Here is a 17,530-nt window from a genome sequence, read left to right as displayed (position 1 = left end):
CTTAATCATGAGTGAAATGTGTGCTGGTGTGAACTGGTCAGTAGATGGAGCCTGGATGAAGCACATCATTTCCAGTTGGCATTGGTGTGCTGCTCCCCAAGTCAGACAAAGGTGTGTGGCTGTGCCTATGTTTCGGCTGCTCTTGGGGGAACAGCAGTGAGGGTGGCACTGTTACAAGGAGTGGGGTGGGGAGTGTTAGAGGTACTTTACCCCACCTGAGGGGTCATTTGCACCTCAACTCGAGGCACGTTGGGACTACCTAGAGTCCCTGGCCACATCTTCCACGTCTGGGGCTTAGCACTGCCTGCAGCCAGCTGCACAAAGGGACTGGTGGCAGGACCTCCAGTTCTAGATTTTATTGCAGAGAAGTATCCTGATAGCTACACAACACATACACACTGTAAATGTAATTCCCACTCCAGTCTGCCCCAGTAATTCCTAGCCCAGCCTTCTCACTGTGACCCAAGACAGACCTCATCTGGGAGGAATTTGTTCCCACCATTTAATGAGGGTTCCAAGTTATCCCTGCACCACGCTGCCTGGCAGATTCCCTCCTCTGGTAGACCAGCAACTCCACCTTTCCTGTAAAACCAACACATTTTGAAGAGTAGCTCTAAAATAAGGCATCTCCTGCTGCGGCCATGCTGGCTGCAGAGCTGCTCAGCCCATCCTGCACCAGGAGTTTTCTAAATTCACGATGCACCTGACCCCTGCAAAGCAGGTAATCCATCAAACTCTCATCTAAGCACCCATCCCCTTATTGGGATGAGGAATGCTGTTCTCACAGGCCTTGGCAATCATTTAGTTCGGTCCAGGGGGAATTTCTGCTAGGAAAGAGACCTCTAGGAGGAATTTTGGAAGGGGTGTTGACAGTCTGTGCTTGGTGAAGCCACTAAAGACCACCTGGCTAAAGTGCAGCATCTGAAATCAGCCAGGAATTTAAAAGGAGGACTGAGAGCAGCTGAACCCATCCTCCTCCTGCACAACAGGCAAGTTGAAACCAAGGCTGTTTCTTTGCATCAGTAAGCAAATACCTTGCTGGTATTTGGTGTGGGAAAAGTGATTTTAAAAAAGATTGGGCAAAGCAGCAGAGTATGATGCTATGGAGGTTTTGGAAGCTGCTGAGATGTAAATAATTGGAGCCTAGATGGAGATTCTGGTGAACATGCCTATGAAGAGACACTGCTGTCCGCTGGTAGAAGGAGATATGTGTTGTCCCTGAAGAATTGCTGGATGCAAAGTTGCTGGGCAATCACCTGGATCCATGCTGCTCACCTCATAAGGTACTGCAGGCTGGCTGGGAGTGATAAGGTTGGCTCAGAAATTTAACTAGTTATTTCCACCCAAGGACTTAGCCCCTTCCTTTACCATCCAGGCAAAGGAACAGCCAGGGTGTCTTCACTGAAGCGTTTGCCTTTTACAGACATAAAAGTATTTGAGAGCTGGCTTTTTATTTGTTTTCTAAAAAATTTGTTTTTCAGGAACAACATGACAGACTGCAAGTAGAAGACACAAACCATAAGTAATGGGCTGGAGAGCAAAACCTGGTGTAGAAGGGAACGTGGGCCATGCAGACAAAGCTTGGCTAGAATAAATACAGCATTAGGGGTGTAGTAACCTCGTTATGCTTCTTTCTAGTAAACATGGGAGAGGCTGGCGTATTCAGACAGCTTCCCAGGTGTCAGCCCTTGTCCTCCTTCATATCATCTTGGGGGGCTTGGCTCTGAATTCCCAAATGCTTCAAACATGTCCTTGTTGCTGCAGAGAGCTGAGGATAGGAAAGACCAAGGAGCAAAGCAGAAACAGGAGTTTATGCATTATCATGTTCCGTGACCGGTAAATATCTTTCAATAAGTCATCCAATGAGGTAAAGAGGCAAAGGTTGAACTGTGGCAGTCCACTCCAGCCAATCAAGGTCTTTTGCCTTCATGAAGCAGTGAGCGCAGAGGACGGCACTGGGATAAACGGGGAGAGAAGAGGATCAGCTCACTCAGAAACAGGGAATATTTTGGCAACTGGCAGCTCACCATGGCTGTTTCTCACCGGCTCCTTGCACCTGTGCTCTTTCTGCTGCTCTTTGTAATGCAGGTTTCGGCACAGCAACAAGGTAAGCTCTTGTAAGAGGTCTGTGACCACAGAGGAATGGCCCCCACGGCAGTGGGTTGCACTGTTATAGGTGGGAGACGTTGATGCTCTTAACTCTGAGAAGAGCTTTGCTCAATGACCTCCCTGATGGCATCCAGAAAAGATTCGTGTCTCACCCAGCTCTGTCACTGTGTGAATCCCTGGACAAATTTGTGTCTTGTTTGTGTTTTTCCAGGATGTTCTGTTGATAATAACAGACTATCAGTTCCTGAAAATAACCCCATTGGCTATGTGGTGACCACTGTCCATGTGGAAATAGGCTTCACTGCAGAGATTGATCCCACTTTCCCTGATGGCAGATTTTTCATTCTAGACGGGCTCGTGTTGCAGATGAAAGAAGTGGTGGACTATGAGGTAAGCCTTCAGCTGGCAGGCTGTGTGGATGAGACCGATAATGCTGGGATGGCAAGGACTACCAACCTGGGGTCTTGAACTTACTGGGCTTCAGAATCTCTTTCTAAAGGATCTACAAAACAACACTGAAAAACAGACCTATTCCAGTTGGGTTTGAGTTTGCTGCTCGGGAGGTTGGTCCTTCCACCAGCAGAGTATAGGGAGGGAGGGGTTGGATAGTTTCCCCCAATGCATCAGTGTGAGTGAAAGCACAGAGAAGTTTTAAAACCAAAGAGGTGACAGTGGTAGAGTTCAGTGCTCTCTGGGACTCATGTGAAATGGTCCCTGTTTACCTGTAGAAAGCACAGCTCTGAGCAATGAGATCTTGTGTGAGAGAGCCCAGCAGAGGGCTATGAAGATGATTAATGACCTGGAGCATCTCCCCTGCAAGGAAAGGCTGAGTGAGCTGGGGCTGTTCAGCCTTGAGAAAAGAAGCCTGAGAGGGGATCTGATCAATGGTTATCAATATCTGAAGTGTGGGACACGAGAAATGGCCAGCCTCTTCTCAGTGGACTGTGGGGACAGGACAAAGGGCGATGGCCTCAAGCTGGAGCACAGGAGGTTTTGCACCAATATGTGGAAGAACTTCTTCCCAGTAAGGATGATGGAGCACTGGAACAGGCTGTCCAGAGGGTGTGGAGTCTCCTTCTCTGGAGATATTCAAGCCCCATCTGGACGCCGACCTGTGTGACCTGTCCTAGGGACCTGCTTTGGCAGGGGGGTTGGACTCGAGTCCCTTCCAACCCCTACAGCTCTGTGAATCTGTGAAGCGTAAAGGCAGGATAAAAGGTCAGTGTACTTGATTAGGTTGCTGCTCAATTATTTTACCTCCCTGGAGCACTTTGTATGCCTCCACAAACATCCTTAAGCTGCCTTTCCCTTACCGCGACACCCTATGTTTATTGGAGAGAGGAAGAGAACAGAATTAATGCCCATCAGACAGCACTGTGCTTGCTGCACGGTATGCTTCTGTGGCACTCAATTTCAAAAGAAATCTACCCAAATTCACCTAGTGTGAGAAAACAGCCAGTTGACTGCCAGTGTATTACAGGACCCAGAGGGAGAGAAGCCAGAAGGTCAGTCTGCTTTGACTCCATTGTAAACAACATCCCTGCGCTGACTGATGGATGTAAAGAAAAGAAAGGCAAAGTTAGTTTCCCCTGAAAACAAGCTAAAGCCCAGCAGCATCTCTGGTTCAGCAGTTTCCTCACTTACTTCAGAAAGAGTTAGTACTTGTTTTTTTACAATGCCTGGGGTTTTCTTTTTGCATGCAGGTAGACAACTTGCTACTGGTGTCCCTGAAATGTAGTAATGACGCTGGGCAGGTGAGTGCTCATCCGGAGGGTCGGTCCCGTTCCAAGGTCTGGGGGGCTGCATGGACCTCCCTCTGGTCTTTGATTCTCTCACTTTGCCCTTTCTGTAGACCGATTTTTTACAAATCATGGTGGAGATTGTCAATGAGAATGATAACACACCAGTGTTTAAGGAAACAAATCGCACCGAAATTGTTCCTGAGGTAAGTGTTTTACGGAGGTGAGTAGGGAGCTGGGTCACCCAGGGCTGTGGGACCAAGGAAGGACCAGCAAGGAGAAGTCTCCAACCCATTTCACAGAGAGAATAACCCCAGCAACTCTGTTTCAGGATACAAAAGTGAATGCAACCATCATAGCCCGGGAAGATTTAAGTGCTACTGATGGTGACCTGGACGTCATATTTTATGAACTCACAACAGTCGTACCGGTGAGTTTGGGGGAAAACGGTCTTTGTGTTTAATCCATGAAAGCACTTGCTTTGGGGCTAAGGCCACTGTGTTGCATTTAGTTCTCTGACAGCTTCTGGAAGAAGAACCTCCTTTGCAACAAGCAAACATTGGTCTGGTTAGAACAGGGCAATCAACATTGCACGTATTGAATTCTTTTACTGCTTTTTTTTTTTTTTATTACCCTGTACGTGTAGATTAAACTTTCATCTGGGATATTCTGAGCTGTATGATCCACGTAAATCATGTTGGGCTGGTCTGTAAACCCATTGGGAGAGACCTTTGTACCTGAGTTTGGAATTGTGCTGAATCGGGATGGAGAAAGGACTTGTTGTCCTGTTTGCCAACAGTATTCATGCAGTGTGGAGACAAACATCACCCACCAAAGATTGTTTTGGCAAAGCCAAAGGCAGACTCTGCTTTGCCACAGTCCCAGTTTAGGGCTTTAGTTTACTTGCTCCTAAGGGATTTGCTTGGTAATGTGGGAAACAAATTGTATGCCCAGGTAAACTGATGCCAGCCTAGAGTTCAAGGGTCTGCTGGGAACTTGAAAAAATAAGAGGAAAAAACAAATCTGTACTTACATGTTTTAAAAAGCATAACCTCCATAACCTTGGGGATTTTAAAGGGCTGTGAAGAGAAACCACAGGCTTTTGGATGTCAGCTCTGGGACCAGACTTGTGTTGGTGTTAATCCAGAGGGGTTTAGAAGTCTGGAGGAATTCTAGTCAAGACATAAGATTAAAGGAGAGACAAAAGCAAGTGCAGAAGGTTATGGAGTGAAATGCAACATGTTATTTCAATTTGGCTTTACAGTTGCTTCCAAAGTTGAGCTGTGTGGGGCTAAGACAAGTGATCTTGCTGGCTCTCAGAGGCTGAGCTGTCTTCAATCTGTTTTGTATGTGGATGTGAGATTGCTCGGTGGTCATAGACCCAAAATCAAGAATTGTTGGCAACCTGCTGAATGTAGGAAATTAATGAAGTAAAATATTTCCTCTGGTACCTGCTGAGCAGGCAGGCAAGCAAAGCAGGGGATCTTGGAGAAGAAAACTTGGAGCAACATGAGCAAACCTTTTTGAAAAGTGAGTGTGCAAGATTAAATAGATTTGGCATTCTCCTGCTGCCCCCCCACCAAGTCTCCAGGATTAAAATTCTGATGGGGACCAGTGCTCTTTAACATCTTTATCAATGACATAGATGATGGACTTGAGTGCACCCTCAGCAAGTTTGCAGATGACACCAAGCTGAGTGGTGTGGTTGACACAACAGAAGGAAAGGAAGCCATCCAGACGGATCTTGACAGGCTGGAAAGGTGGGACTGGGTGAACCTAATGAGGTTCAACGCTGCGAAGTGTCAGGTGTTGCACTTGGACCAGAAGAATCCCAGACATAGATACAGATTGGGAGAAGAGCTCCTTGAGAGTAGCCCTGCTGAGAAGGACTTGGGGATTCTGGTAGATGAGAAACTCAACATGAGCCAGCAGTGTGCTCTCGCAGCTCGGAAGGCCAGTGGTATCCTGGGCTCTATCAGCAGAGGGGTGGCCAGGAGGGACAGGGAGGGGATTGTCCCTCTCTGCTCTGCCCTCAGGAGGCCTCAGATGGAGTCCTGTGCCTGCAATACAAGAAAGATGTAGAACTGCTGGAGAGGGTTCAGAGGAGGCCATGAAGATGATTAGAGGGCTGGAGCACCTCCCCTATGAGGAGAGGCTGGGGGAGCTGGGCTTGTTCAGCCTGGAGAAGAGAAGACTGCGGGGGGGCCTCACTGCAGCCTTCCCGTTCCTGAAGGGAGCAGACAAACAGGAGAGGATTCAACTTTTTAAAAGGGTAGACAATGGCAGGACAAGGGGGATGGAATAAAACTAAAGGAAGGAAGGTTTAGACTAGGTACTAGAGGGAAGTTCTTTACAGAGAGAGTGGTGAGATGCTGGAACAGGCTGCCCAGAGAGGTGGTGGATGCCCTGTCCCTGGCAGTGCTCAAGGCCAGATTGGAAAGGGCCCTGGGCAACCTTGTGTAAATACAGGCCTGGAGGTTGGTGGTCCTGCCTGTGGCAGGGGTGTTGGAGCTCTATGGTCCTTGGGGTCCCTTCTAACCCGTGCCATTCTATGATACTATGATGACAAACACAGTGATGAGCAGTATTTAACATGTCTGTGATTGACTCTGCTAGAAGGGTTTCTCCTTTCCCTCCCCAGGACACAGATGGTTATTTTGCCATAAAAGGAGTTAATAACCCAGAAATTTATTTGCAAAAGACACTGGACTATGAGAAGTTTAAATCGATGACGTTGCTCTTGTATGCAAGGGTAAGTCCTTCAGGAGGAACAAAATGCAGTGTTTGCCTCAGTCCCTCATAACTGAAGGGTAAGTGTTAGCAGGAGGTTTCTGGGGTGGCAGGAGGGAGGGTAGATATTAGGGGTGGTTAATCTGGAGAAGCTTTCCTTCCTCCATAATTACACATCAACTGTACCCAGTCTTGTGCTCAGTCCACCTTTATCAGCAGAGTGAGGTAATTCACTGCTTAGTGAATCTCACATAAATTACTAAGCCTTAGATAGAACAGAATTGCAATAGGTAGAAGACCCTGAACCACTGGCTTTTGCAGATGGGTGGTTCTTTTGGCAATAAACCCCACATCTCACAAGTATGCATCTCCTTTGGTTGCAGGACAAGCCTGTGGGCAGCTCTGACAAAACCAACACAGCTACGGCAACAATAAACATACATATTGAACAAGCTGACACCAAATCACCCTGGTTCCAACCCTGTAACTACATTAATAATGAAAACAGCATTTGCATCAGCAGCCCCTACACCGGGAGGGTCAACATCTCCGAGGTGTCGGTAAGTAGACATGATCAAACACTATCCTTGATGCTCTTCTCAAACAACATCCAGAGGCTATTCCCAGTGCGTAGTGCCTAATAATTTCCATGAGCTTGTGCTGACCTCCAATCATAAATGCAGATGTTTCAGCATGATGGGGAGCCTTCATCACCCTGTAAAATGGAGGTTCACGTACCCCAAGCAGCACTAGAGAGGCGAGAGCTAGAAAACCCTTTACTCTAGGCTGTCTCTCAGCCTTTCCCAGCAATAAATGACATTCTGCCCAGAGGAACCCACTGGAGCTATGCTGGGATAGGAGAACGTGGCAAATTTGGAGCTGAGCTGGGGTATGTAATGCTTCGTCTTTTTATTGCAGATGGAACCACTCATCCTACAGCCAGGGCCTATCTATGCCATTGATCCTGACTACACTCTAAATGAAAAGATTGTGTACAGTATTGTTGGTGGTAAGTAGATGTCATCACCTTCCCTAAATTGTGCTGCTCGTGTGTCCCCTAAATTATTCCCTGCTAAGAGGAGATGCCCTCCATGACCCTTGGGAATCGAGAGCCTGGGGACTTGTCCCTCTCTTTTTGCCACAGACACCTAACGATCCACAGAACATTGTGGATTAAGTAGAAGAAACAGACTGTACAGAGAGGAGGAAAAAGAGATTTACAGTCCCCAAACCAATCCCCATGAAAGAAGACTTTGTTTAGCTTTCTGGGGGGACATGAGACTTGTTTCATCTTGAAGCTTTTAGACTTGGTTTTGCCAGTCTGGTCACACCACTTTCATTCAGTCTTTGAGCTGAACCTACAATTCCCACATCATCAGCATAATTCTTGGCAGTGAATGGAAACTGTTTTTATTCCTCTGCACATTGCCACTGTCTAATCTGCCCTGGTTTAGTCTCAGTTTCAAAAAGATTACTTGAATACAGCCAACTGATTGCCCATTTGTGCCTGGGACACTTATTTCATTCAAAGGATTTTTTTTTTTTTTTTTTTTTTTTTTAACATTAGTAGGGGTTTGAATAAGTATCAAGGCAAAGGTAGGTCATATTGGGAAGGTGGAGTGATCATTCCTTTGTCTCCATCTACTTATGCCACATGGCACCACATCAGTGAATATCCTCCTGATAAGAAATACATTAATGGATCTTAAATTCCACTGGTGCTTTGGATGTAGTGTGGCTGACCTACCCCACAGTCAACAGGGAAACACCCAGGCTGGGGGGTCCTTGTCTAAGTACAGCCCACAGCGTCTCTGAGAGAGCACTAACAATTTTGCTTATATTTTAACATATATCCAACACAGGTGATCTAATAATTCAAATATAGGTTAGAGATATTGGAAGCAGATTTCTACCCCCTATGTCAATGCAATGAGTTTTCTGTGTCTAGAATCACAGAATCTCCTGAGCTGGAAGGAACCTGTAGGAATCATCAGTCCAATTCCTGGCTCCACACAGGCCCAGCCAAGTCAGAGCATGGGACTGAGGGCATTGTCCAGGTGCTTCTTGCCCTCAGCCCAGCTCAGGGCTGTGACCCCTTCCCTGGGGAGCTTGTGCCAGCACCCGACCTCCCCTCTCAGTACAGAACCTCTTCCTGACACCAAGCCTAAACCTCTCCTGGCACCTGCCCTTTATGCTCCCCCTCATCAGGAAGCCACAGACCTCCACGAGGTGTGCCCTCAGCCTCCTTTTCTCCATGTTGAACAAACCAGGTGACTTCAGCCTCTCCTCATGAGCCTTCCCCTCCAGACCCTTCCCCATCCTCGCTGCTCTCCTCTGGACACTCTTCAATACTTTTGTGTCCCTCTTGTCCTGTGGTTCCCAAAACTGCACCCAGTACTCAAGGTGAGGCTGCCCCAGTACAGTGTAGAGTGGGACAATTCCCTCCTAGATGGACTGGCCATACTGTGTTTGATGCACCCCAGGATACAGCTGGATACAGTCTTGGCTCTGTTTGTTGTCAGCAAAAAGGAAAAAAAAAAGAAATGAAAGAAGCATTTCCAGAGCAGAACACATCTAGCCAACGTTCACAGTAAGCCAGATAAATCCTGCACCAAGATGCCATTTTCCCTTCACAATACAGGTAATGAGGTCAGGTAGAGAAGCCTTCCCTTTAGATGCCTAGAGCTATTTGAGGCGAATCCCCACCCTACTGTTCTTTGGCCAGGGCTCCCAGCCCTTGGAGCAGCTAGGCAGGCAAGGACGACAGTGTTGTGCCCTTGTGCTATTGTCACAAAGATGTGAATAAAGCGAGTCTGAGTGCTCCAGATCACTTTATGAAGGTATCTGATGATTGAATGGTCATCTTTCCATTTTCTTTAGGGAATACAGATGAAGTATTCTCAGTGAATGCAGACACAGGGAATCTAACAATGAAGAAAGCAGTAACTTCTCCAGACTCGTTCCTATTGCAAGTCATGGTAAGGCTGATGGCGCTGCAGACCACAATCCTGGACAGCTGGTGGTATAGGAAGCAGCAGTCTTGACGTCACAGGAGTTGACTGCGCAAGCAATGAAAGCTAACTCAGTTACACTCCTTCTGTTGGGAGGGTCAAGTATCTCACCTGGGCCTTGCACCAACTCAGGTGCAAAGCTCTTGCAGAAGTTGTAGCATTTTCCCTTAAGTGTAGGCTGCGACATCAAAGCAAATTAACTGAATGGGGACATCCTGCTGTGTTGAATGTATGGAGGAGCATAACTGGGAGGCTTTCTTTAGGCATGACTGGAGCTTGTGTTACAGTAGTTAATGTAACTCAGTCCTAAATACAAAGTCCTCTTTTGGCTACAGCTCAGGAGGAAAGGAGGGAGTGGAAAAGCACTCTCTGCACACACATACCCAGGAAGATGTGGACTCTCAGGCAGTACCTGAACTGGACCAAACCCTTATGAAGACAAGTGGGCTCTGCTTTGTACTGGAGCATGGCCATTTGTCCAGATGTGGCCCTTATGGAGTGTCATATTTGGACTTTGGGACTAGACCAAAACTGTGTAGAGGGCCAAAATCAGAAGCAAGCTAAAACACAAGGATTCCAAACTGTAAGGACACCTTTGACAGGCCTTGCTCAAAGCTCACTGAAAATGATGGGAAGAACCCCACAGGTTGCAATGATCAAGGCTGATCTTTAATGTCTCATCACTAATAGGAAAGGCTAGCATCTCTCTTTCTCTTCAGGCCACCCAGGTCAACAACATACAGAAATACTCCATAGTCACTGTAGAGATTAAGGTCATCAATAAAAGTCATAATCCACCATACTTCGAGAACAAGATCTACAATGGGACAACATATGCTGGTCTGGCCCCAAAAAGCTTTGTCTTCCAAGCTGGTGATTCTTCAACCCCCCTGATGATAACAGCACTGGATGTCGACTTCCCTAACGTAAGGAACTGAAAATGCACTGCATCCTTTCTTACTGCTTCAGGCTTAAAGTAGGATCAGAAAACACAAGGAAGGAGAGGTGGGGAGAGCCAAACATGTTTTTTCCCCTATAGTGTTCCAAATTCTATTTCCCTGGAAATTCCTTGTAGATCAGAAACACTTATAGCATGATGTAATGTGGAGAAGCTGATGGACTCCTCTCTTCCAAAAGCCAGTCCCATCCAAATCTACGTAGGTGAGCTGATCCACCGCAAAACTGCATGCTGAGTAAAGCCCAGGGTTAGCAAATAGTGGATTAGGGCTGGGTGAAGAGTTTGGGGCAGCAGAATCCCAGACAGAGGTCCTCTCTCTCCAGGTCAAGGAAAGTGATTTGTGGGCTGGCCTGGGAAGAGGAGCCAGTCCAAAGACAATGGACTAGAAAGGACCTGCAGTGCTGGGCTGGAAATTGTTATCCTTCCCTCTGTGAGGGCTCATTTTGAGAGAGACCATCTTGAACAGCTTACTGGGACAGTTACTGCCCAGCCATTCCTATTCTGCCCTATTAAATAAAGGCAATAGGGCTAGTTTTATTGAAGCCTTCCATTACAGGACTGGGGAGATAGTAGAGGTATAACAACCCAGGCACAAAGGAAGAAAATGTGTAGACCTCAGAACTTTATTCTCCACTTAGCCACCCTTTGGCACTGTATTAAAAGCAGAAGTGACCCAGTTTACAAGGTTGCTTGCATAGGAGTGTTTTGCTTGGGCAAATAATAAGATGCCAACGTGAGCTGTGTGAGGCTTGGGGTTTTTTTTTGGCGGCAACATTCTTGAGCTCTGAGCCACAGGGTCAATGCAGTGGAGCTCAGGCTTTCTCCCCTGCTCAGTCCAGGCTTATTTATTGCACTATAAACCTGCTGATTCTTCAGGTATATTTGATAACTCCTGCCAATGGGGTGTTACAATGATGCAGCAAAGCACAATGGGGTGGTTTAATTGTTCACTTTTCTTTTTCAGAAAGTCAACCCAAACATTGAGTACTACATAAAAAACAGCACTGATTTCACTGCAACCAAAGATGGACTCATCCTGACGAATGTGGTGCTACAATCACTGGAAACTTTTGTCATTGAGGTAGGGCAATTTTCTTCATTATCTTGCCAGGGTTGTGGAGGGAAGGGGTAGTCTCTAGTAGAGAAGCACCAAGGGTGGGATTCCATTATGTGAGGGACATAATGAAAGGCCAGTCCTTGCCCCAGCCATTTGCATCATAAATGTACAGGGGTGTAAGGAGATGAAGTGACAGCCAATTCACTCTGTGGGATACAGGCTATATCTGGTGCCAGTTGTAAAACTGTTTCTCCAATCCTGTGGAAAATATCATTGGAGAGAAGCAAAAAGTCAACTGGGGAGATTAAGGATCCCCTCTCCCACGTTCTGATTCCGATTAACGAAAAAAAAGGGTGAGTGAGCGGGCAGGAGTTTGATGTGTAGGTAGGGGTAGGGTATGATTGCTGGTGTATACCCCTGTTCTAAAGGCCATAGCCCCAAACTTGGAAATCCTTCGGTAAATCCAGTACTCTTTTTGCTCAGGTCACAGAAAACAGTTAATAACTTTAGTTTCTAAGAGAGGTTAGTTTTACCCATCTGCCTGCCAGTGACAACTGGATTCCCTAGACTTGCCAAGCACCATGCCATCCCCTGGGATGTACTGGACCCAGCCTGACTATAGCAGTGTTTTAGCTAGGTAGGCAGGGCAGAGAGAGGTGCTGACATGTGCTGCTTTCTGCCCTACGCTACCTACAGCGGTGTCCTGCAAAGCTGTACACAAACCATGCACCTGGTTCTGGCCCAGGACAGGGACTCTTCAGAGTTCTTCTTCCTCTGTGACCAGATTGTCCAGCTACAATACTGGGATATTGTGAGGGTGTGGTGAGGGTACAGACAAGGTACTTTGTCCACAAAGGGCCCAAAACATACCCTGAGAGAGAGCTGGAGGTCTCGGAAGTCCCTAAGCCATCTCTCTCCCACGTTCATATAGGCTGTTGGAAGAGATACAGTGAGCATGCAGGAGGCGAGCACTATAATCAAGGTGGATGTCGTCCCTGCCCCAGGTAGGTTGGTTGTTTCTTTGTTTTCTACTTTGGGGAGATGACTGTGGAATCTTTTCCACTTCTGTGGGCAAACTTGGAATGACTGGTCACCTGCTGAAGTCTCTGGACTGTGGCTGAGGCCAACCCTATACCTACAGGAGGTTTTATGGTGGCTATAAGAGAGAGAACACCAAAATAACATGTGGTCGCCACATGCCTCAGACAGCCTCCTGAGACTTCTCAGGGTTGCTTCCTGCTGTTTTGTGGATCAGAAATAACTCAGGACATCTTACCCTGGTGAAGAAGGGTTGGCCTGATGGCTTGGTACACCATTGCTCCTTTTTAGCCAAAAATAGAGAAAACTGCAACATCATCTCCTGTCTTATGCTGAGCACACCCCAACAATGCCAGGCTTCCTCATGAGCTGAGGCGTTTTCTACTCAGGATAAGTTCTTATACTCAAGATTTTAAGGTCTTACTGAGAGAATTGAGGCTATATTTGGCTTTACTGATGTAAAAAGACCTTACACTTCCATATCTCTTAGAAATGGCCCTTAAATCAATCTTACAAACCAGTTAGATTTGAAGTTTATGACGCTTCTTACGAACCAATGCCACACGTTTTTGCATCAGGTTAGGCAGATAATGCCCAGACTATGTTGATTTCTGTATGGTGGTATCTGATTGAAGTTCCCAGACTTGTCCATTACTTCACCCTCTGAACCATGATGGTTGTGGGGATTTCTGGAGGAAAAAAAAAAAGGAGAAAATTTGGCTCCTGGGTGTAAATTTGGAGTCCTTAAAGGCAGTGTCATGTCACAACTAAAACCGCTGACTAAATAGAAGCAGCATAAAAGCTACCAAAACCTAAGGCAGAGTCCAGCTCGGCAGAAATCTAGAGCTGCAAACATTCTAAAACACATGTGCCAACACTTCTACCCAACTTTTAAATGTTGCCCTTGTGATTTAATCATAGAATATACTGAGTTGGAAGGAACCCATAAGGATTTATTGTGTCCAGTTCTGGGCTTATTGTGTCCAGTTCTGGGCTCCTTGGTATAAAAAAGACAGGGGTCTCCTGGAGAGAGTCCAAAGAAGGGCTACAAAGATGATTAAGGGCCTGAAGCCCTTCCTCTCCCCTATGAGGAAAGACTGAGTAAGTTGGGACTGTTCAGCCTTGAGAAGAGAAGACTAAGGGGGGACCTAATTAAAGTCTATAATTATCTTAAGCAGGCGATGCAGGGGGAATCAGCCAGCCCCTTTTCAGTGGTCTGTGGAGGCAGGACAAGGGGCAATAGCTGCAAGTTGGAGCACAGGAAGTTCTGCACCAACATGCGGAAAAACTTTTTCCCAGTGAGGGTGACAGAGCCCTGGGACAGGCTGCCCAGGGAGGTGGTGGAGTCTCCTTCACTGGAGATATTCAAGCCCCGTCTGGACACCTATCTGAGTGATATATCCTAGGGAGCCTGCCTTGGCCATGGGGTTGGACCCGATGATCTCTCAAGGTCCCTTCCAACCCCTACAATCCTATGATCTGATCTATGATCTACGATCGTTAAGTCCAACTCCTTTAAACCCCACAGAATAATGATGCTGCTGACTCTGAAAATAAAAAGCAGATTGAATTTAGACTGCATGGCTGAGAGCCTATAAAAGGAATCATATTTTATTCTGTACTGTAGTCAGCACCCAGGAATGGTCAAAGCAGACCTTAGGCTGGCCAGGCAAATGACAATCTGTAGGATATTTAACCCTCCATTCAAGAGGCAATGTTAAAGAATGTGCACACAATGGTTGGGGAGTGGTTTACTGGAATTCCAATATCCGGGGGGGAACATTGGTTTTAATATACCGTCCTTCTGAGAAGTGGTAACTGCACATTGGCCTTTGGTTTCCGAGACGCCGGAGCCAGCTCACAAGGACCTCGAGGTGAGTCATTCCACCAAGCTGAGCTAGCTTTGTGTACAGCATGGGAGGAGATAAGGGTGGTGGAGTTTCACATTGGCTCTGTGGGTTGTGGCTCCTCAGGAAACATGATTAAGAAGCAAGAATCCACTGACATCTTAAACCCTCACTATGTATTAATGATAAACTGAGGGTGCAATCCAATGTGGAGGGAATACTCAAAGTCCATAACCAGTCATAAACAGGTCAGGAGGAGAACAAAACTGTGGTTCATTAATAATTAAACTTTAAAGAGGCTAATTTACACTATAACACTGGAAAACTTAAAGAATCTTACTGGGAACACCAGGCAAAGTTTTTTAACCCTGAGGGAGCTACTGTCTTTGCACTCTGCTGTTGATCTCCATACAAATACATTTGCACTGAAGGGTGGCTGAAGGCACAAGCTGCTCCTGAGTGTATATTGCTGCAAAGGGTTTCTCATCCCAGGGACCTTCTAGTGCTTTTCTTATTTCTTATTATGCTTTCTTCTTTCTTTCTTTTTTTTTTTTTTTTTAATGTACTCATCGGTATCAGAGTTGCTAGTCCAGTAATAGTTCCAGATTAATTGGAGCTTTGTGTTTCCACATGCTGAGGTATAAACATACCTCACTTCTGCATGATGGTGCAAAGGGGTGAAGTGGGAGAGCAAGAGATCTACCAAGCTTTACTTCATCTGCTTACCTGGTGCAGTCACGTATATATTAACTTAGCTAAATCGTGGGGCAAAAGTCCTTTTGCTGTAAAGGGATGTTACTTCCACTTCACATAACTTATTGGCGATTATATTCTGTAAGTGGTCACCTAAAAAAACCCCAACAAATGAAAACATTGAAACAAAACCATCCTCTGCTTTTAGTACAGCAAACAAACAGCCCTCTGTGGTGTTAAATACATCACTGTCACACTCTGCAGCACAGGATGCTACTTGCTTGTCAAAAACTGGATAGATCTTCTCCCACCATGAAGTATTGGGTAAAAAAAAACCAAAAATCCTCTCTGCTGTTTCTAGGGTTTGTAACACCGGTTTGTTTTTCTTGTAGTTGTAGCCTCTGATAAGATATACACTGTTACGGACATGGCTATCTTGGGTGGCACGTTAGCAGCACTACTGTTAATTGCCTTAATCTTCCTTGGAGTGATGATATATAAATGGTATGGAAAACCTGTCAAATACCTGATAAGGAAAAAGGTAAGTGCCTTGTCTGTACCTGAACTTCTCAGCTAAGAGGTTTTAAAGTATGGGTGGGCTGTCTGAATACTATGCAAAGGTGATGGATCACTCCTGAGACAGCGTTTGCAGTATCTTCTTGGTGGTGTTTGCTGCTCTTTTCTGCCCTGAGGCTGGAGCTGTCTGGTAGACTGTCACCAGGCTTGGCAAGGAGATGACCACAGCTCCATGGAGTACAAAATCTAGGACGAACACAAGACACATCATGGGTAATCTCTGAAAAACATGCCTGTGGTGTAAAGAACTGCTCATCCTCTCTCTACAGTCAATGGAGAAAAATATCCCTTTGTAGCTGCTCCTAAAGCCTGGCCTTGGACAGCCTGAGCTGCTGCTTTGGCTCTGGAGCCCCTGCCAGTCTGGGTACTTTGAAGTTTAGGGTGTAATTTACCTGACCAGACATTGGTCTGTACCTTTAGTGGGGATGGCAGGAGCCTCAGCTCCACTGACAGTGACACGAGTCCAGAGCACGTAACACAGGTGAACACCAGCCCTTCACCCTAGGTGAGGTATGTCCCACTCCAGAGCAGTGCCTCAGGTGGGTGGGCACAGATCAGTAAGCATTACTGGTGCTCAACCCTCCTGGAAAACATGCCCGTGCTTATCTGGAAAAATCCAGAAGTAGATTTTGGAAAATAGCTGTTCTAAGGAGGTGGACCTTCCCAGGTCTAACCACAAACCAAGCGAAGCTTTCCTGAGCAGGTGCTTGGTTGCATCAGTCACCCCTTTGCCCCCCACTGTTTCTCTCCCTTTCACCATGATTACAAGGTGTCTCTCCTCCTGTAGTTCTTCAAGGAGATCTCTACGGGTTACCATAACCAATCTTACAAGCAAGACAAACACCCAGATGTGAGCATCAAGCAGCATCAGCTGACAGAAAATGGCAATGTCCAGTTGATGACATGTGTGCCAGAGCAGCCAGAAGTTTCCTTACCCCTTTCCAATGCAGAAGCTGATATCATCCCAAGGACCGCTATAGCTTCTACCATCACCTTTGACCAGGAAGAGAAAGAAAATGAAACAGAAGCAGAAGAAAAGGCTGAGCATGAGAAAGAAGTGAAGTCTATCCTCAAGACAGACAGGCATGTGGCAGATGATGGCTACAAAGCTGTGTGGTTTGAGACTGATGTGGATCCAGATGCTGGAGAGAGGGTTAAAGTGATCGAGGACAATGCAGCAGATGATGATGACGACAGTGACCAAGATCTGAAGAAGGTGGAGGAGGAGGAAGAGGAGGAAGAAGATCATGACAAGGATGATCACCACAGAGGGTTGGGAGTGTCCTTTGCCTCAGAGAGCCCATCGCTCCCTGCTGCAGAAGTGGTAGTCAAGATGCTTGACACGGTGGCAGAAGACAACAGCACTGTGTAACAAAAACAGGCGAGTGCTCTCCCACAAAGAGTGGGATCTCAGCCATTTTGCTGACATGAAGCCCATCTTTCTGTTTGGGGGAAGGGGGGTGGGGAGGGACTGGAATGTAGGAGGACAAAGTTGCCTGTTTGAATGCCAAGATTAAAGCTAGAAGCGATTACAGCTAATTAAAACTTCTAGTGAGACCTTGAGATATCACTTAGGATTTTGGGTCGGGGGGACATATGTCCCATCTCTCTCCCCTTCCTGCCTGTCCCCTTAGGGTCTCTTACATTATTTTTCCCAAACTGGCTCCAGGTACAGCAGTGCTGTAACGAGCTGCCTTGGAAGTAGTTAGCCCAGCTTGCTGTAGCAATTCAGTTATGCAGCCCAGTGTTCATCTCCTCTCAGTGAGTAAGAT

At 46.5% G+C, this 17,530-nt stretch overlaps 1 protein-coding gene across 1 annotated transcript; it reads left to right on the top strand.

The window, feature by feature from the left end:
• Positions 1-2,028: 2,028 nt before the first annotated feature.
• CDHR5 (cadherin related family member 5) lies at positions 2,029-17,130 on the top strand (the record flags this gene model as incomplete). The annotated part of the gene is made up of 14 exons (XM_084263220.1): positions 2,029-2,107; positions 2,321-2,499; positions 3,813-3,863; positions 3,962-4,054; positions 4,180-4,272; positions 6,490-6,600; positions 6,962-7,138; positions 7,497-7,587; positions 9,459-9,556; positions 10,309-10,515; positions 11,512-11,628; positions 12,536-12,608; positions 15,575-15,723; positions 16,546-17,130. The coding sequence occupies 14 exons, from the start codon at positions 2,029-2,031 to the stop codon at positions 17,128-17,130; spliced, it is 2,103 nt and encodes a 700-aa protein (XP_084119346.1).
• Between the last annotated feature and the right edge of the window lie 400 nt (positions 17,131-17,530).

This window comes from Gallinula chloropus (genome assembly GCF_964237585.1).
Source record: "Gallinula chloropus genome assembly, chromosome: 4".
Lineage (NCBI taxonomy): Eukaryota > Metazoa > Chordata > Aves > Gruiformes > Rallidae > Gallinula > Gallinula chloropus.
The sequence above is the reverse complement of the archived record's forward strand: the minus strand, read 5'-3'. Positions and strand labels throughout refer to the sequence as shown.